Genomic DNA, 20,741 nt, shown 5'->3' on the forward strand with positions numbered 1-20,741 from the left:
AAAGTTAAATTTAGGATTTATGACATCGCAAATTATGTCATTGTGCCTCAAAATTACTGTACCACAGCAAAAAAGGGCAGAAATTAAGCAGTCAAAATCTCCCATGGCAAATTCTCTTTATTTTAAGAAAAAATAAGTGTAGAGGAAAGGAAGCTCTGTCATTTTGTCAGAAATGTTTGCAACTCTTGCTTAACCAAAGATATTGTAAATGAACTACTCGCTAGTAATAAGAGAGGTGCAACTAATATTTCAGCTATCAAGAATTGTTTCATTTACAATATCTTTGGTTAAGCAAGAGTTGCAAACATTTCTAACAAAATGGCAGAGCTTCCTTTCCTCCACACTTATTTTTTCTTAAATTAAACAGATGAATGATAATTAATAGAGTGGAATTTTCCTCGTAATTTTAATTGTTCGATATTACACCTGAGACTAAAAGTGTGGAAACAAAACACAGTATGTTTTTTTTCTTTTTCTCCAAATTTTAAAATGTCAGACTTACAAATCTATACAAAAGGGTTAATTTCTATCAAAAGCATTTAAGAAAATAAATCTTCCTAGCCAAAGCTTCAGCTAACCTGTTGCTTCCTCAATGTTTGCAAGCCTCCACATAGTGATTTTTTCAGTGTGGTCAGGCTGACATGGATACCCAGGTGCTGGACGAATTCCATCATATCTAATTCTCCGCAGGTCTGAAAATTCCAGCTGCTCATTTTCACAGTATGCCCAGAAATCTTTGCGAACTCTTTCATGCAGTTCCTCTGCAAATGCCTTGGAATAAAGCAGAAGTGAAGAGTAATGTTGGCAGCGCTGTAACCCAGTACTTGATTCATAAGTAGCTTTCTCCATAGTCCTCTATCTTATATTAGACTACATAGACCAGTGCCACCACAGGGAGAATGCTCTTTGATTTAAATAGAGGTTTCTGTCAGTGTAAGAAAAAGAGACAATTTTCACTCCTTTCCCCTTTAGCCCCTTTTTATCTGTTATTTCAGTACACTGCAGGAAAGAGTCCTGAAGAAACCATACTAGTTTCCATTTCTGTGGGAGCTAACTCAAATGTAAGAATGTAAACTTTCACTTATTTCATTCCTCCATGGAAGAATGAATAATTTCAAATGTTTCCTCCACACTTGATGAATCACACACATTTATGTGCATCTTCCCAATGTCTCTCCCCCCCATTTCTTGAACTTTGTTTTGGTGCAAAACCCACCACTGTTGTCCAAAAACCTGATTTTGTGCAAAAACAAAACAAAACCTCAAGCCTTTATTCCCACCCACCCCCTAGCCATTTTCTTAATGGGGTGTCTCAATATGTCAAGACATTCTCTCTTATTCAGGAAGACAAAATTTATAAGTTGTCTTTACATCCCTGCTCATATGTGGGTGGCCCCTTCTCTGTGGTCTAAGAATACACTGAATAATAGAAACCAGGGCCATGATTTCTGGACCTGACCAAGCCATAACCTTTAAAAAGAAGAGATGGAGAGGAATTGTAGTGGAAAGGTATAATGCCTCCTACAATAAAGCTTCCAAATCCACACAAGGATAGGAAAATGGAAAAGCTAGCCAAGCAATTAAACTTTCACAGAGGTACTAGTTAAACCACTAGTGTTCCATACAAACGGTACATTTTTATTAATTATATGAGTAAGGAATTTCACTTTGTAGAGTGAAGTAATATGCTTTATTTGGTTCTTTTGAATATCATTATGACAATGTGATAATTCTGCTGAATTTACTGGAAATACATCCTTATGAACATTGTACACATTGTGGTTGCTTTCTCACCACATGATCACTATAAAATTTATCATCTTTCCCAGATCATTATGAATTACAGTTATAAAAACTTGAATCAATAAAAATTAAAGAAACAAGAAAAGAACCCATGAGAAGTGCCAAGTCCCATATTATCTTAATTTAAACCACACATCCAGCCCCCCCCCCCCCCAAAAAAAAATACATCTTAAAATGCTGTCTCTCCAGCAAGCATTCCAAGGAAATTCTTGTCCAAACTTGTACCCAGACAGAAAGCCAGAATGAATTTTCATGGCTGTCAGCACAGGTCAAAGAATAACAAGACGGCAACATATCTCAGCATATCAGTCTATTGACTGTAGAAAGTCAACTTGCTCTCTTGATCCAATTCCTACTCGTCTTCTAATCTCTATAGCTCCCTCCTTTCTGCCCTCGCTTCTCCATATCTTCAATCTCTCTCTCTCTACAGGCTCCTTCCCGTCGGACTTCAAACATGCTCTCATTTCCCCAATTCTGAAAAAACCTTCTCTTGACCCCTCCTCCTTGTCTAGCTATCGTCCGATTTCTCTTCTTCCCTTTCTTTCTAAGGTTTTGGAACGGGTTGTCTATTCGCGCTGTCTTGAGTTTCTTGAAGCCAATTCCATCCTCGATCCCTTTCAGTCTGGCTTCCGCCCAAGGCATTCTACAGAGACAGCTCTCACCAAGATCTTGAATGACCTTTTACAGGCCAAGGCTAATGGCCTTTACTCTGTTCTCATCCTGCTTGATCTGTCTGCAGCCTTTGACACCGCTGATCACTGTCTTCTAGTTGATATCCTCTCTGATCTTGGGTTCTCAGACTCTGTTCTCGACTGGTTTAGATCTTACTTGTCTGGCAGATCTTTTGCAGTAGTTGCAGGTGGTCAGACTTCATCTCCTGTTCCCTTATCTGTTGGAGTTCCCCAGGGCTCTGTTCTGGGTCCCCTTCTGTTTTCTCTCTACACACTGTCCTTAGGAAAACGCACCAGCTCTTTTGGCTTTTCCTACCATCTGTATGCCGATGACACCCAGCTGTATCTTTCCACCCCTGACCTTTCTCCAAGGCTTGAACAGCAAGTTTCGTCTTGCCTCACAGCTGTCTCGCAGTGGATGCGCCATCGGCGTTTGAAGCTCAACATGTCCAAGAGGGAGCTTCTTGTCTTTCCTCCTAAGCCCATCCTTCAACACTCCTTTTCTGTCTCTGTGGACAACATTTCTATTCAACCAGTCCAGCAAGCCCGCAGTCTTGGTTTTATCTTTGACTCTTCTCTGTCGTGTATCCCTCAGATCCAGACCACAGCCAAGGCTTGTAGATTCTTTTTATACAATATTGCCAAAATCCGACCATATTTCTCCGCCTCTACTGCCAGGATCCTGGTCCATGCCCTAGTGGTCTCACGACTTGATTACTGTAATGTCCTCCTGGCTGGGCTTCCTCTTTCTCACCTCCGTCCTTTAATCTCTGTTCAGCATTCAGCTGCACGCATTATCACTTCCACCCACCGCTCTGACCACATCTCTCCTGTGTTGGCATCCCTTCACTGGCTCCCCCTCCCTTTCCGCATTCAATATAAGCTCCTGCTGTCCACGTTTAAAGCCCTCCATGGACTGGCCCCTCCCTACTTATCAAGACCTTCTTTCTCCTCACCTTTCCACTCGGGCCCTCCGTTCTAGTAGTCAAGGTCTGCTGTCTCAGCCCAGGATTTCCTCTGCCCCATCCCGGATTCGCCCCTTTTCACTCGCTGCCCCTCACTCCTGGAACCTTCTTCCCCCACAAGCAAGAGCCATCACTTCTTTTACCAGCTTCAAAACGGAGTTGAAAACCATCCTGTTCAGAGAAGCGTTCCCAGGCATTGCATAATTGTCACTTACTATTTGATGTTCTTGTGGTGCCTGTTTATTGAACCATTTCCTGTATTGCTATGTACTGTATATGTATTATCCTACTTGAGAGTATGTATTTTCCCTGGAAAATGATTAACCATCCATTATGAAGCCTCCCCCTCCCTCCAGTCCATCTGCCTTGGTCCAGGCCTCGGAGGTAGAGAGGAACTGCTGGACCTCTTACCCTTTCCCTCCACCACTCCCTTCTCCTTCTGTGTCATGTCTTTTTAGATTGTAAGCCTGAGGGCAGGGAATCGTCTAACTAAAAGATTATATGTACAGCGCTGTGTAAATTTACAGCGCTTCATAAATAAAGGTTAATAATAATAATAAATAGGTATTTACAAATTAATGATAAATGTAAGGAGAATATGAACAGAGTGACAAGTTGCGTACTCATGAGCTCTTCTGTTTGTCTGCCAGACAGTGAGTCCAGAGCAGAGTTTAGAGAAGTTATCATTTTGAAATACAATTCCTAAAATACTCCAGCCTGTCTATTTGGTATCCATGCTGGTTGGAGTATTATGCGAACTATAGTCCAAAAAATGTTTTCCAAGCTCTACCCCAGGATGATTTTACTCTGTCCAGTAAGAGATAGGCTCTCCAAAGAAGGTTTGGCTTAAGAGTGAAGCACCTCCCACTTCCCCTCTGAAACAACTAGTTCTTACTCACTAAATAATGAGAGTGATGGCTAAGCTCCAGTGTAATACACATACAAAACACAGACCTACCTAAGAGATAGGTGACTATGCATTACTAAGTGATGAAAACAGTATAGAATTTACTCATTCTCCTGTTTGATGTGATGCAGTAGTCCAGCAGATTCACGGTTATCCAACTGGTTTCACAATTGTTTCAAGAGTTTTGGTGGGTAGACAGAGAAGAGGAAAGTGGTAGTAATGAACTATAATAAACACCAAAGTATCTTTTCTCTGAAGACTGGCTTAACAAAAACCAAACATATTAATTCTGTGCTTTCCAGCAAACATGTAAAGGAAGGCCCAGGTTGCTGCTCTCACATTTTTGACTTTTGTATGGAGGGGATGCTTTATTTCAGCATTTGGTATCAGCTCGTAAGTCAAATACATGCCCAGTTTTGCACTGCTTCAGCTGTAATGCAGAGTTGTTTAGAAAACACTGCTATCTATAAATATTGGAAGTCATTACCTCGGCTAACCGATCTCCCAGTGCTTTTATCATTATGATATTGAAGTCATCAGACTGTTTCTCATATTCCTTGCACAGCTCATCTACTCCAAAGCATGCCACAGCAAACAGACCCAAATAGTCAGGAACACCAGATTTCAGAGGGCATATAAAGTCAGACAAGCAATAATATGGGTCTGTAGAAGCAGAGTCTTTCTCAGCCTACAAGAATAAATGGAGTACAGCATTAAATAAAAATAATTCTTACTGAAAAGGTTTCAGTATAATGTAGAATACTCACAGAAGATCCCCAAGGATATTTACATGATCACATCTTTAAAATGGACTACTTAGACTACTTCAGAAGTGTACAATTTTTTCAACTTTAGGGCTATCTGTTAACTTTGGCAGCAGTATTTAGGCCATTTGGACAAATTAAGTTAAACTTTCCATCTTAATCAGTGTTAACAAAATTTATGCTATAGCTTTTAAGCTGTTACTTGGTTTTGCTTCCTTTCCATCCATATGGGCACTTTAAAAACAAAATGAGAAGCAACAGATTCTAAGCCAGCACTCTTACACACACTTTACTTCCAACTAAATATGGGTAGAACTGTGCTTAGAATGATTCTAAGAAGAAATTACATACAGTAGATAGAACAGCATATGGGATCCACCTACTAAATTAAAACTAAAAACATATTTACACTGTATTTTATATAAGATATCTAAAAAAATTAAAAACCTAAGATACACATAATTATTAAACCGATTTTAATTATTTATTTTAAAAAGTATAACTGAATCTTTAATATATAAGCAGAAGAACTAAAAATGAACACAAACAACTATAATTTAGTGTTAATGTGTTGTGAGGGTATTAGTAATCATTGGAGGAGAAGGACTACCTGTTTCCAATCAAAGCTTAATGAAGTTACTATTTTGGACCAATACAGAATCCCTAAGCCAGGAATATTTCCCAGCTCTGTATTTTTGGTAAACAGAACTGCTCTATCAAGACTGCAAAAAAGCCATTGCCCCGCTGAACACATTTCCAACAGTGAGCTGTGCTATCAATTTTCACTAATGTAAAAGGTACAAGATATCATTGTGTTGACATTTTAAAACAATGCCTCTTTAATGAAGTACAAAACATCATGGTTTTTTCAAATATAGTTCCAAATGGCATTGTCAGAGCAAGAAAGGGAGAGCAACAGCAGCAAAGGAAAGAGGTGTATTGCCACCCAAACCTAAGAACAGTTCAATACAAACTTAAAATGAAGGTTTAAAAAGTCATCATTATTAAAAAAAATCTTTTTACCTGGTGCTGAAATGGAAGCAGACTAGGTGCTAGGTGAGTGACCTCATGTATGGCATTACACAGTTGGAGTGTCACCAACAAAAACTTTGGAAGGAAGTACTCCTTCTCATAGTGTGTAATTAAACCGTGGAATTCATACCCACAAGATATAGTGATAGCAGCCAATGCTGCCAGTTCCAAAAAGGGATTAGATACATTTAAAGATGTTAGAGCAGGGGTCGGCAACCTCCGGCCCGCGGGCCGGATGCGGCCCACGGAAGTCTGCCGACCAGGCCCCTGGCTGCTGTTGTTGCCACTGCCGCCGCTGCGGCGGCCGCCCATCACGGCTTTTCGCCGCTCTGGGCGCCGCCATTTTGGGCGGCAAAATGGCAGTGAGGTCGCGTGAGACTTCGCCGCTATTTTGGGCAAAAAAATGGCGGCGCCCATAGCGGCCTCTGGGGTTATGGGTGCCGCCATTTTGCCGCCCAAAATGGCGGTGCCCAGAGCGGCGAAAAGCTGCGACGGGCGGCCGCGGCAGGCCTCTAGGAGGCCCTCTGCCGCCTCTGGGGCCCTCCAGGAGGGCTCCGAGGGCGGCAGGGGGCCTCTGGGGGGCCCTTTGCCGCCTCTGGGGCCCTCCAGGAGGGCTCCAAGGGCAGCAGGGGGCCTCTGGGGGGCCCTTTGCCGCCTCTGGGGCCCTCCAGGAGGGCTCCGAGGGCAGCATGGGGCCTCTGGGGGGCCCGCTGCCGCCTCTGGGGCCCTCCAGGAGGGCTCCGAGGGTGGCATGGGGCCTCTGGGGGGTCCTTTGCCACCGCTGGGGCCCTCCAGGAGGGCTCCGAGGGCAGCAGGGGGCCTCTGGGGGACCCTTTGCCGCCGCTGGGGCCCTCCAGGAGGGCTCCGAGGGTGGCAGGGGGCCTCAGGGAGGCCCGGTGTCTTCGCTGGGGCCCTCCAGGAGGGCTCCGACGGTGGCAGGGGGCCTCTGGGAGGCCCGGTGCCGTCCCTGGGGCCCTCCAGGAGGGCTCCGACGGCGGCAGGGGGCCTCTGGGAGGCCTGGTGCCGTCCCTGGGGCCCTCCAGGGCGCCCTCCAGCGCTGGCGACCCCCGCTTTTTTGCCGGTCTCTGACGGGGCCTGGGGCCCCGTCAGGGGCCAGCAAAGATGGGGAGGCCTGGCCCCCGGAGGGTGGAAGCTCCGCCCCCAGCATGCGGCCCCGCCCCTGGAGGGTGGAAGCTCCACCCCTGGCACGCAGCCCCGCCCCGGAGGGTGGAAGCTCCATCCCCGGCACGCGGCCACGCCCTGGAGGGTTGAAGCTCCACCCTCGACTTCGGCCCCCCAGTCGCCTGAGGGACAGCAACCTGGCCCCCGGCTCAGAAAGGTTGCCTACCCCTGTGTTAGAGCCATCAACAGCTATTTAGTTAGTATGGCTACATACTGTCTTCAATATCACAGCCTAAGTACCTCCATATAAAAGCTGCTGAGAAATATAAGAGAGAATGCAGGGGCACTCAAGTCCTGCTGCCAAGGTTCCTAGTGGCAACAAAATAGTTGGCCAACTCTGTGAATGCAATGCTGGACTGCTAGTCATTTGGTTTGATCGTCCAGGCCTCTTCATATGTTCTTAGACTGCAGACTGCTGCAGAAGATATTCCAACAGCTATCTGGCTATTAACCTGGATAAGGCTTTAAAAGTAAGCACTAATGTGTTAAATTAAAATGTAATGATGGCAGAGAATTGTGCTTTCAGTCTTCAGTTTCAAAGCTCTGCCAGTGTTCCAGAGGAAAAGAAAATATGCTTTCTGGGGTTCATTTTGTCTAAGCATTTTTTAAAAAGTACAGTTCTTATGCCATTAAAGAAGGCCCCAATCCTCAAGTCTGGGACAAAGAGTCTGGGCAACATCCAGCCTGTTCAACATCAACCTGATGTATTGCTGTTAATTGCCCTCGAGTCAACTTCAACTTATGGCAACTCCATGAGTGAGACACCTCCAAACCCCCTGTCGTCAACTGCTTTGCTCAGATCCTGCAGGCTCAGGGTCATGGCCTCCTTGATCTATCAGCTATCCATCTAGCATGTGGCATTCCTCTCTTTCTGTTACCTTCCACCTTTCTTAGCATTATTGCCTTTTCCAGTGAGTCATACCTTCTGATTATGTGGCCAAAGTACGACAGCCTCAGATTGGTCATCTTGGCTTCTAGGGAGAGCTCAGGCCTGATCTGTTCTAGGACACATTTATTTGATTTTCTAGTTGTCCATGTTCTTCTAAGCACTCTTCTCCAGCACCACATCTCAAATGAGTTGATTTTCTTTCTATCTGCTTCCTCATTCTCCATCTCTTGCATCCATACATGGTGATGGGGAAAAACAATGACTTGGACTATCTGTAATTTAGTATTAATATCTTTGCACTTTAGGATTTTGTCTAGTTTTTCATAGCTGCCCTACCCAGTCCTAATCATCTTCTGATTTTCTTACTGCAATCTCCATTTTAGTCAATGATGGATCCAAAATATGAGAAAATTTTGACTATTTCCATTTCTTCATGGTCTAGATTGAATTGCTGTAAATCCTATGTGGTCATTTTTTAAAATGTTCAGTGTTACTGTATATACTCGATTATAAGTCGACCTCATGTATAAGTTTAGGGCAAGTTTTGGGGCCAAAATTATGGATTTTAATATGACCCATGGATAAGTCAAGGATAAAACTTAGCAGCATGTAACAAATGATGTAAAGGCTGAAATAAATGAAAATGATGCTAAAGATCTTTAAAACTTTTGACAGGCATAATTGTTTGTGCTCACCCTAAAGGCAGAATGGATGCGACTGTAGAGGGGGTTAAGCTCTCACTTTTCACCAGGTCATGGTTCCTTTTTTGACAAGAGTTAAAGTACAGTTCCTACATTGACCCATGGATAAGTCGACCAAGGTTTTTGACTGAAATGTTTAGATTTATACATGAGTATATACAGTAAGCTTGCCTTTCCTCTTTAACCCTTCTTAGTAACTGTTCCAAGTCTTTGTTGTTTTAACTAGCAGTATTGTATCATCTGCAAATCTTAAATTATGGATATTCTTTCCTCCAATCTTCACTCCTCCTTCTTCCTAATACAAATCTGCTCTTCATACTGCATAATGTTTTCTGCATACAAATTGAACAAATAGGGTGATAGACTGCAGGCTTGCCTGACCCCCGTTGCTAACTGGGAAGCATTCTGTTTCTCCATATTCTGTTCTAACAGTAGCCTCTTGTCCCAAGTACAGATTTCACATAGGGACAATCAAATGTATTGGAACTCCCATAGCTTTTGTGAACTATACAGTCAAAGGCTTTGCTAGTCTATAAAGCACATGCTGATTCTCTTCTGAAATTCCCTGAAGTGCTCCACTATCCATCATGTATTTGCAATATGGTCCCTAGCGCCTTTACCTTTCTTGAACCCTGCTTGTATTTCTGAGATTTCCTGCTCTATATTTGGTAGGAATCTTTGCTGCAGAATTTTGATAATAATTTCTCCTGTGTGGGAAATAAATGCAATGATCCTGTAGTTACAGCAGTCTTTTGTGTCACTTTTCTGTGGATGGGAATGTATACTGATTGTTTCCAGGAAACATCAGGAATAAACTCTTCCAGAACATGGCCATATAGCCCGAAAAACCCACAAAAAACTATGTATTTATGTTACTTTGTCTACTACATACAAGCTCTGTCTGCATTGGTCAGTGCTGCCTACTGGCTCTGGAGCTGCCTCCCTCTTTACCTCAGGTTTACTGTTCTGATGCTGGGAGGCTGTTTACACACATGTCTCGTGGCAGTGAATTCTTCACTGTTGAGATCAGAATGAGTGACATTTACGGCCATTGGTCATCATCCCATTTTCCATATTGGCAGATTTTAGTAAGAAATCAGAATATGCCCCTCTCAAAACAGTGTAAAAATAAGTCCCTGTTTGCTTTGGATGTTCCCAGAAGATCCAGAGTCCATTGTTCCAATGCCAGTTGGCTGTTAACACTTTCTGTTGTGCCACCTGGTGCAGTGGTGGCCATAAGTCACCCATTCTGAATTCAGCAGTGAAGAACTCACTGCCATGAGACACGTTTGTAAACAGCCTCCCAGCATCAGAACAGGGAACCTGAGGTAAAGGGGGAGGTCAGGGCAGCTCCAGGGCCAGTAGGCAGCCCTGGCTAATGCAGACAGAACCTGTATTGAGTAGACAAAGTAACATAAATACATAGTTTTTTGTGGGTTTTTTGGGCTATGTAGCCATGTTCTGGAAGAATTTATTCCTGACGTTTCACTCAGGATGGTTTGTAACATGTTTGCTACTCTCAATTTTTCTGTCTAGCCATGGAAACCCCTCTGAGCTCTGTGATAGGAAAAGTGTTCCATGGTATCCTGGGCATAAAATGCTATTTGAAAACACTGAAATCCTGGATCATGCCAACAATTATCAGGGAACCCACTGAAATCCACAAACACCTGGACAACTTTAACAGAAAAGAAGAAACCCTGAAAGTAAACAAAGATTGGCTCCCAGTCCTGAAAAACACCAAAATCAAGACCCAACATGTGCAAATGAAAACCACCCAGGGTCAGGGGTTTTCCCAGCAGACAATGCATCACTAATTAAATAGACACCCTGAGGCCTTGCCATTCAACAACAGAGCAATACACTGATTAACATGCAAATCATGTCCTCTTAACCAAGGGTCACACAGTATATGTACTCCACTCATTTCCATGTCAGCATTCTCTGAAGATGCCAGCCACGGCTGCTGGAGAAACGTCAGGAATAAACTCTTCCAGAACATGGCCACGTAGCCCGAAAAACCCACAAAAAATATGGATGCCAGCCATGACAGCTTTTAACTTCACAATGAACATAAATACACGTCATCTAAGTAAAAATCAGATTGACATCCTACCTGTTGCCTTAAGCCATAGAATTTAGCTACTGGTTCTGAAGCCTGTACATCATCATCTGTGGCATATAAATAAATATCATCCTGAACACTCTGAGCTGGCCAAAATCCAACCAGACCTTTGGCTCTAAGTTTTTTTTCTGTAATCAAAGTTTTCAACAAGTTCTGAGCTTCATCATAGACTTTTTTTGCCTCTTCCCCTAATAAAAAGATGGGGAAAAAATCCAGAAGAAAGCATTAAAAGCTGAAGCAATGTCCCAATGCATCCTTTAAAAAAAGAATTTGTTCTGAATGAACAAAAAACATTTTACATTTTTTCCTAGAGAATTTACTGTGTAAAAACTATATGCTTGAATAAACTCAAGCAATACAGAACAGCCTTGCAATTAAGTCCACAAATCCTGGGATTTGCAGTTTAAGAAGGGGCACCTCAGAACTGTCAGCTCTAATGCATCCGTACATTACAAATTCCTGGATTTCATAGAATGTTGCCATTACAGTCAGAATAGAATACAGCACTATAGCTGTGTAGAAGTGTGTCTATTCACAAGCCTACATGTTATTTAGAAGGATTAATTTACAATTGCCAAAAATGAATAGGGACACATGAATTTATTAACTCTTTTGCTGCAGACTACTAATGGGCAGTTTATAGTTAATGTTACATTAGCTCTCACAGACACATTCCCCCTTCCCCAATGTAGCTGTGCTTTACTGAATTTTAACCTTTCTAATTAACATTGTTCTAATGTGATTTCTGCTTTATGTATAGTCACGAGATTTAAGTATTCTTTAAGTGATGCTTAATCTACCTTTTAGGTTCTCCACTACAGAACTTTACTGGGTTACTCACCCACTGTTTTGTCACTGAAGATTTTAGGAAATCCCCGGTTGGGATATCTGCCTCTAAGCTGCCAGACATCAAAAAAAGGCTTCCAGTCAATGTATTCCACCAGCTTCTGCAAGTCATAATCTTCAAAGACTCTAGTGCCAAGGAACTGCGGTTTAACTGCAGAAATATAATGAACAGATTTTTGCAGCTTAGAACATACTCTGTAGGCTATACCTATATCTGTTACACAGCACATACTATTTTATTATGCTCTTATTGTGTTATTGAGTCTCATTACTGTCATCTAATGTTATAGGTTTCTTACCAGCATGGTAAAACACTTTGCTTCAGACAGCCTGACCTAGAAAAGTCTGCCTATTTGAGGAAATAAGGCATAAGGATGCAAGGAATATGTGATGAGTCCAAGTTACATCACAGCCAGAGGATGCACCATCTATTTCTCTCACCTTGATTAATCTTTTTAAAATTTTACCCAGCTAGAAATAAATTGATAAGGAAGTGTAAACTGTGCATAAAGATGTGGCAAGGAAAAAACCAACCAAAGTTTAGGATATAACTTGCCCCATGTTGGCATACAATTCTGTAAAAAATATCCTTCTCTGCAGCATGTGAAAAATCACACCACTACTAATTTACCGGTCATGATATTCTGATGTCATAATATGGCACCCACTGCATGCCCAGAAGCTGAGCAGGACAACAGTTGACTCTCATTCGAGCACTAGCAACGAGATGGTGCCCTCTACTACATGTGAGACTGTTTAGGACATGTGAAAAATACAGCTCCAGGCTTCAACAGAAGGGAACAGCCAGGATCATTCATCTGACATTAGCAAACATAACAATTCCTTGCATCTTTTGTGAAGAAAGGTACCATTTTACTATTTTTATTTCTTTAGCTCTCTATTTTGTAGATGTATGTTGGTTTTCTTGGTTGAATCCCATTTTGGGAGAAAGGCAGCATATAGAGAGATAGATTTTCCTTATTGCAGCCTATTTTAGATGCCTTTATCCTCTCAGCTATTATTGAGAAGGTATATAATACCTCTTAACAGAAGCTGGCATTGAGTACCCCTTTAGAATGTTGTGCCAATGCAGCCCCTTTTTATAACAAAGAAGAGTTTTACTATTTTGTATATTTGGGGGGGAGGTGAATTTTGTCCTAGTGGTACAGCTGAAGTAACTAAACAACCACGTATTTCAGTTCACCAAGTGACTGCCTACGATATCAGGATAAAAAGGAGGTGAAGAATGTTATATAAATATTGAGGGTTTTTTCTGTAAAATGAAGTTGCAAATATTTACTTTTCATAACACAATAAAAGTTAGAAAAATAGATATGTAATAATAAATAGAAGTAAAGACTGATTTTCACAGCACGACATTTCTTGAGGGTAATAGGTCTATGTTTTAGTGAAACACAAAATATTTTTAAAGACAAATTAACCTGGTCTGTAGCCATTTAGCCAGTCATAGGAGAAACTCTTGTTCCTTGCTTGCTGTAATGATAAGTATTTTCTTTCCTACGTGGAAAAGAAACAGAAGATCAGTTCTAACAATTAACTTAGCCCAGGGGTAGGCAACCTGCGGCCCGCGGGCCGGATGCGGCCCGGCGAGGCCTTGGGACCGGCCCCAGCCCAGTCCTGCCGCCGATTGCCGCCGGGGCCTTTGGTGCCCCCTTTGGCGAGGGGCATGGTGGGGCAATTGTCTATAGAAGCCTCAGAAACATGCATTTATCTTCACATTTTTAAAAAAATCAGCAAATTTTTTCACGTGTCCTCCATTTTTTATTTAAAAAGTGCCCTCCATTTGAAAATTTTGTCCTATGTTTGTCCCAGTTTATTTATTTATTTAATTTTTAAAATTTTATTTAATTATTTATTTTTTGGCTTCGGCCCCCCAGTTGTCTGAGGGACAGCAACCCGGCCCCCGGCTCAAAAGGGTTGCCTACCCCTGACTTAGCCCCTAAACAGATGAGCCAAACAGTGCAGCTTCCAGCCACTTCGGGTGTGTGGTGTACCGACAACGCACCTTTCCCCTAACGTGGCCGGAGGCTGCTCTGAGGTTGTCACTAAAGGAATGGTAAAAAGCCACTTGCCGGCAACCTGTTTGGGTGGCAGCAGCCCGGTTTAAGAACAGGCCATCCTGTTACCATAGGGCTCAATTGCGAGTGGAGCGGCCACTGGCTGCTCTAAGCCACTTGTCTGCTTCACTCCTTTGTTGTTTCTTTAAACAAGAATAAAAAAACATGGAGCAAGTGATAGTGAAACAGAGGGATTGCCCTATGGACCATAAGAGAATGTCCAAAATCCATATTGTGGCAAAATGATTAGACCAAGCAAAGAAAGCATGAAAATATCTTTGCAAGCATTCAAAACGATATGATTATTCATCAAGTAAGTGCAATGGAAAAAAGCAGGCACAATGGAAAGTGTGTGTGGACAAAGGTGTGACAATCTTATAGTCACGTAATCTTGAAACAACCTACCTTCCATACCACCAAGAAAGCACACACCCAACAAGTCTCTAAGATTGTCATGTCCAAATCTTTTCCTGCCTGTTTTTAGAACATATTTGTCATATGAAGAAACTTGACATTTTACAAGCTTGCACAGAGATTTTCATTTCTTTGGATACAGTGCAGTTGACATTACAGAGGACATGCTTACTTTGAGAGAGTCATAGTGATCCTGCCTAATGTCTTCATATTCTTCTTGTACTTCTTCAAAGAAGTCATCCTTTACATTTTCATCCAAAAGCTGAGAGCACTGAAATAAACATAGAATGCTCTAAACTTAAGTCAGTCTTAACTGTGTGCCAAACTGTTAAACTCCCTCAACAAATGATACAAGTCTGTAAGAATAGGGATAAGAATCTTTTAAAAAATAATTGAAAGGACATTTTAAACTGTTAGTGGAGTGGGAGGGGGAGAGAACAATGTAACCCCAAATGTACCTATGGCCCGTTACACACGGGCAGGAAAGTACGCACAGAGTGCGCACTAGGGTTAAGGCGGGGCGGTGCTTCTGCACTGCCCTAACCCTAGTGCGCACTATGCGTGCACAAAATGGCGGCGGCCATTCTGCACGGCCGCCGTCATCGATACGTCACGGCCGCGCCGCCTCCAAACAAGGCGGTGTGGTTGTGACATATTGGGGTCGCGGCAGGGCGTCTAGGGCGCCCTTTCCGCAACCCCGGAAGGAGCTCCGTTTCGAAGCTCCTTCCTGGTTTGGTCCGCTGGGCGCAGCCTTCAGACGGCTGCGCCCAGCGGACCAAAGGAGAAAGGGGCCAAGCGGCCCCTTTCTCCTTCTCCCCACCGCCGCGGGGTGTCCTTGGGGCTTGAAGCCCCAAGGACACCCCTTTCCAGGCTGCAGGGAAGGGGCCTTTTGCCGCTTCCCCGCAGCCCGGAAAGCAGCGGATCGGGGCCTCAGCGGCTGCTGCTCTGGCCACTGAGGCCCTGATCCGGCGGGGAAAGGTGCGCCTACAGGCCGCCCCAAAGGGGCGGTCTGTAACGCGCCTATGTGAGCCTATTACAGACTTCCCATGTAGATGTTCAAAATGAATTGATGGATGATTTAAATCTGGAAAGAGTGAGAGTGAGGGGAGAAGAGGGATGGGATACATTTCTATAATACTTCTGTTATACATTACAACCACTGTCAAAATTATAATTACAATTCCACTTTACTGTTATCCCAATTTAAAACATTTACATATAGCTCATTAGTTGTTGTTATGTACTTCCAAGTTGATTCTAGAAAACCAGAGGGTATTCTTGGCAAGATTTTGCAAGAGCTATTTGTCACTGCATTCCTCTAAGGCTGAGAGGGTGTGACTTGCCTATTTATGTAAGAAACTTCATTTACTATTGCTAAAGTAAGGAAGGTTGATATTTCCCTGCACAAAACTGGGAAAGAATTTAAAATATATAGAAATAGCACAAGTCCTTTTAAATCCTGGTGAAAAGGCACAGAGGACTTGTGTTTCTCATATGTAAGAGGTAACCGTCTGAAAATGCAAGAGCTGAAAGCCTAGCAAAGAACATGGAATATATTTCAAACTACAGTCTAGTCATTTCTGAAATTTCTATTATTCATTAAGCAAGCTGTTCAAGTCAGATTTAATTAAGCCTCTGACTGCCTTCAGCATCCACACGCATTGGCCAGAACACAAAAATATGTTATGACATATAGAAATTACCTAACAAAGGTAATTTTAATAATACAGGCATACCTCAGCTAATAAAGCCTGTGATAAAGAAGACTCTTTTTATAAAGTCTTTTAACAGGAGACCAGACCAGCCTCCTCACTGTCTTGTTTTATTTCTAGCTGGAAGTTTTTGGGAGGATGGTTCTTCCTTTCAGACTGGCATTGGAAGGAGGCATTGGAGAGAGACGGATTTTCATGCTGGATTGCAGCAGTGTGTCTGCAGTAAACAGTGCTTGACCTGAGAAAGAATGAGATTCAACTCTAGGTGATCCTACTGCATCTGTGATTGCTTATATACAATAGGCAAGGTAAACATCTCCCGCCAGAATCACTTACTAAGCCTGTGTGAGGAGCAAAACAGGGGGGGAAAGGGAAAGCAGATTACCCTGCCTCACCAGCTATCCTGGCATGTTGAAAAAGCATAGATCTATAAGTTTCATTGCCAAAATAGAAATCATAAGAAAAGTGGAGACTGTTGAAAGAAAAAAAGAAAAATCATCCCAGGATGCATTTTGGAAGAAGCTTTCAAATAATCTCCAGAAGATTCAAAATGTTTTTGTTCACCCAACCTTGTTTTATTTCACATGTGTGTGTTAGTTTTGAATGAAAAGTCTGCTGAAACATGCTGTACTGCTCTTCCTTTTTGTGGTGCAGGAGTCTATTCCTCCCCCCCCCCTTGCATGTTATTTCTGCTTCTGGTACCAAAGTTTCTGTTCAAGAAGTAAAGCCCAGAAACACATCTACTTCATTAACTGAAGTATACCTGTATTTTTTAGATAAATTAGGACATTATGCAGCGCTTTAGACATTAACAAAATAATCTGGAGAGGATTAACAGCTAGTAAAACTCAAGGGTGCTTGGGGATTTTTTACACTGAATTGTGGGCAAACTGAGCTGTGGGAAAACAGTTATCCAGTTGATTGCTGTGTCCACAAGTAAGAATAAAATGGGGTGATATTTTTTCATTCATGTACTTGCTAGTATGTATCCACATGTTCTGTGACTGCATAACAAAGCACCAGACATATTGGTGGGAAGCAACCACAATTTAGCAGTTCATATCTTGGAGAAAAAGATTCACAAAATAGTCTGAAAACTATTTACTATTTCATAATATACATAGTGGAAGTCACAGTACAGCTGCTTTTCACAGTTATAAGTGACATTTGTATTTTTGTGAGGCACCTGCATGCTTTGGCAGAGAAGGCTAAAGACCTTGTAAAACTACAAATCCCAAAATTCCATAGAATGGAACTACAAGACTTGAAAATGGTGTCAGACTGCATTATTTCTACAGTGTAGATCAGTGGTCCTCAAACTGTTCTCATTAAGGGATTTTGGATTTCAGCTCCCAGAAGGCCAGACTACAGTTGGCCCTCTGTTTTTGTTTACTTGCCAATATTCAAGCCCCATAGGCTTGAATGGGGCACATGCCTGCGAGCGCATGCTCCATGGGGCGCACCCCATTGAAAGTAACGGAGGTCACCCCTCCATGAATATTGAAGACCGCAAACCTCAAGTCCATGCGAAAGGAGGAGCAACTGTATTGGCCACCATGGCTGAGGCTTCTCGGAGCTGAAGTCCAAAATCTCTTAAAGGGCACAGTTTGGGAACCACTGGTGTAGATGCACTCTGAGAAGCATTAATTTGGCCAGTAATAGAGAAGGATATCGTACTGAATGACAAAAACAATGGAAAAAGGGGGTGAGGAGGAATCCAAAAGCACCTTTATTTTAGCATGATCTTTTGTGGATATTAATCTAATTCTTCAGATGCACTCAAACATGATGACCTAGTTGAAAACTACTGATTGAGACAACAAGCTAAAGACTGAACTAAAGATATATATATATCCCTTGACTTACAACGACAACACTCTTTGATGCATCCAAGACATGAATGACAGGAGCACTGTATCGGGGAGCAATTTTTACAGCTGTGTGTGTTCTGAAATTACAAAAAGGACACAGAGGGTAAAGATAGTACAAAAGAAATTGCCACAGCATTGAGATGTTGATGTGCAAACATTTTTATGCCTCAATGGGAAAGCCATAAAACAAATTGGATACAGTTCCCCTGCAAGCTCATTTTCTTTTTCATGGATATTATAGTCTATCTGCAGATCATAAAAAAGGCAAAAGGGCACATTCCATACTAATTTACAAGACTGCAAATGCCAGGTGGTTTTCAGAGAGTTCACTAATCCTGATACACATGGAAGTGAAATTATTACAGGTCAAGATTTAGTAAAAGAGGTTGTCTTAATTATTAATTTGTTATTTACACCTACTATATATACTCATGTATAAGTCTAGAAATTTAGGTCAAAAAATTGACCCAAAAAAACCTGGATCACCTTATCCATGGGTCAATGTAAGTACTGTATCTTATCTCTTATTTGAAAGAAGGAACCATCCCCTGGTGAAAAGCAAGAGTATAATCTGTCCTAGAAGCACTGACCCCCTCTACTCTCTCATCCATCCGGCCTTAAGAGAAAACACAAAGAGTTATGTCTGCTGGAATTTTGTAAGTTCTTTGACGTTTTGCTTTGCTTCATCCTTTAGATCCTTTGCTATGTGCCCCTAAATTTTACTCTCGACTTATCCATGGATCATAGCAAAATCCATAATTTTGGCCCCAAAATTTGCCCTCGACTTATACATGAGGTTGACTTATAGTCGAGTAAATATGGTATATCCTGCCTTTCCTTCAATGTGCTCAAGACAGCATACATAGCTCTCCTCTTCCCCACACTGTTTGCAAATCAAGCCTTGTGAAGCTATTTAGTCAGAAGGAAAATCACTGGCCCATGGACACACAATGGATTTTGCAACTCAGTTGGGACTTGAACCTGGATCTTCCAAGGCCCGGTTGAACACTCTAATCGAAGACTGGTGTTATAGACCAGGCATATTCATTTGCCAATTTCTCAGTCTGTTAATATAACCTTAAATATATACTCTGGTAGCATCTATAGACTGTAGAATATAGAGAATGAGATCTGTGACAGTATTTGCCATTTTTCTGTACTGGAGCCGCATGAGGAAAGCTTGTTTGGGTTTCAGTCTTGAAAGAGTGCCACATGTTGGATTCAGGAATGTAAACAAAGACAAAGAGACTGATCAAAGATAACCCTGTGACCTGGTACATTAGCTGATACCTGAAACATGTAGTGGACAGATTTCTAAAAGCACGGTGATCTCTAGATAAAGCCCTCTAGTGTACAGGACATAAAGGTATGATTTGGCCAGATAACTGTTGCACTGACTGGGCATCTGGAGAGAATAGATTAGTTACGTAAGAATCATAAATCAAACTACTATTCACTCCATTATAGGCTGTTCCTAATAGCCCTGACAGTCTGCCCTACCATCTTGATTTATGGTAATATTGGTAAGATGCATGTCTAGGCTATACTAAGAATGGATATGTGTTTAAGTAGTTACAACTGATATATGACTAATAAAGACTAATATAAAATGCCTTGCATATAAAGTCATGGAACGTAACAAAGCTGAAGTGCCCAGATATTGCTGTGTCTGTGTTTCTCCCCAAGGGGAATGTATATGTATATATAAATCTATGCATACGTATAATAAATAGCCTGAAAAGAATACCAAAAGAGCCTGCTCATTCACTGGTAAATATCCTGAAACTCCCATATTTGAAAATGTTTAAGTGGAGTGTTGATTTCAACCTGGCCTGTTTGCCTTAATCACTATCATGAGCTGGGAACTCAGGTGACCAGAAGCTGATAAACATTATCCCAGACATAACCCAGAATTAGCTGAAAGGTGGCAAGGCTCCTCAGTTCCTACCAACCTCTGCCTGAAAGCAATCAGCCTCCCCAACCAACTTCCTTGTACAAAACCCTGGAAATGATCCGAGTTTCACTTCTACTCACAAGTTTTTTGCCCTAGTGACAGGGCACTTGGGCCTCAAAAAGACCTTGAGAACACTGTGCACGCCATGAGCTTTTCTCTGCCCATCTCTGTTCTAACATCACAACGGCTTCCCCATCTCATCCCCCTTGTGCCTAATTAACAGACATTTGTTCCTGAGGTATTATCAGTACTTCAATTTAGATTTAACATTTTTTAAAAGTACCGGATCTCTTAGAAACATTTTCTTAAGAGAAAGTCTAATGTAGATTAAAGTGATGTTTACACTGACACTTTTCCTAATTTTTGGCATCTCTCATTTTTGCTAATCCGATGTCATTTAGGAGATGAAAATGGCTAAACATCATGCTACCCCTGCAGAACATGAGCTAGTGTTTACAAGATACTGAGTGGGAGGGAAAATTTATGCATTCCTATTCTAAGCCAGCATCTTCATCTGTCACATTTCTCTAAAGCTCTCTCCTGACAAAATTTTCCCTCTAGAATAACCTTCTTTTCAGTACTGCAAATATATTCCCTTAGGCTTGAATGGATATATAGCAGAGCTCAGCTCCATATTGCTTTGAGAGGCCCCTCTCTAGCAGTCTGTCAGGTCTTTTGAAAATCCTGGGAGTGGTAGCTGTAATTTTAAAAAAACCATGATATGATTTGTCATGCAGAAAAAATTCTTAGTACAAGATGGCAAAAATTACCAGCATGATTTTAATGTTGAACAATGAGTTGTTCACCTGCATCTATACACAGAATCA

At 42.0% G+C, this 20,741-nt stretch overlaps 1 protein-coding gene across 2 annotated transcripts in view; it reads right to left on the reverse strand.

Annotated features, from left to right (window-relative positions):
• Nucleotides 1-20,741, reverse strand: part of MTR (5-methyltetrahydrofolate-homocysteine methyltransferase) — a 110,357-nt gene that overhangs the window by 3,364 nt on the left and 86,252 nt on the right. For both annotated transcript variants that reach the window (XM_089529855.1, XM_089529856.1), the window contains exons 25-31: nucleotides 17,956-18,037; nucleotides 14,550-14,648; nucleotides 13,328-13,403; nucleotides 11,881-12,036; nucleotides 11,031-11,227; nucleotides 4,834-5,034; nucleotides 579-771 (exon numbers count right to left, since the gene is read on the reverse strand). In XM_089529855.1, coding sequence (XP_089385981.1) covers nucleotides 579-771; nucleotides 4,834-5,034; nucleotides 11,031-11,227; nucleotides 11,881-12,036; nucleotides 13,328-13,403; nucleotides 14,550-14,648; nucleotides 17,956-18,037 — 1,004 coding nt within the window. The remainder of the gene's footprint in view (nucleotides 1-578; nucleotides 772-4,833; nucleotides 5,035-11,030; nucleotides 11,228-11,880; nucleotides 12,037-13,327; nucleotides 13,404-14,549; nucleotides 14,649-17,955; nucleotides 18,038-20,741) is intronic.

This window comes from Sceloporus occidentalis, unplaced genomic scaffold (assembly GCF_023333645.1).
Source record: "Sceloporus occidentalis isolate IW3139 unplaced genomic scaffold, rSceOcc1.0.p SCAF_6, whole genome shotgun sequence".
NCBI lineage: Eukaryota > Metazoa > Chordata > Lepidosauria > Squamata > Phrynosomatidae > Sceloporus > Sceloporus occidentalis.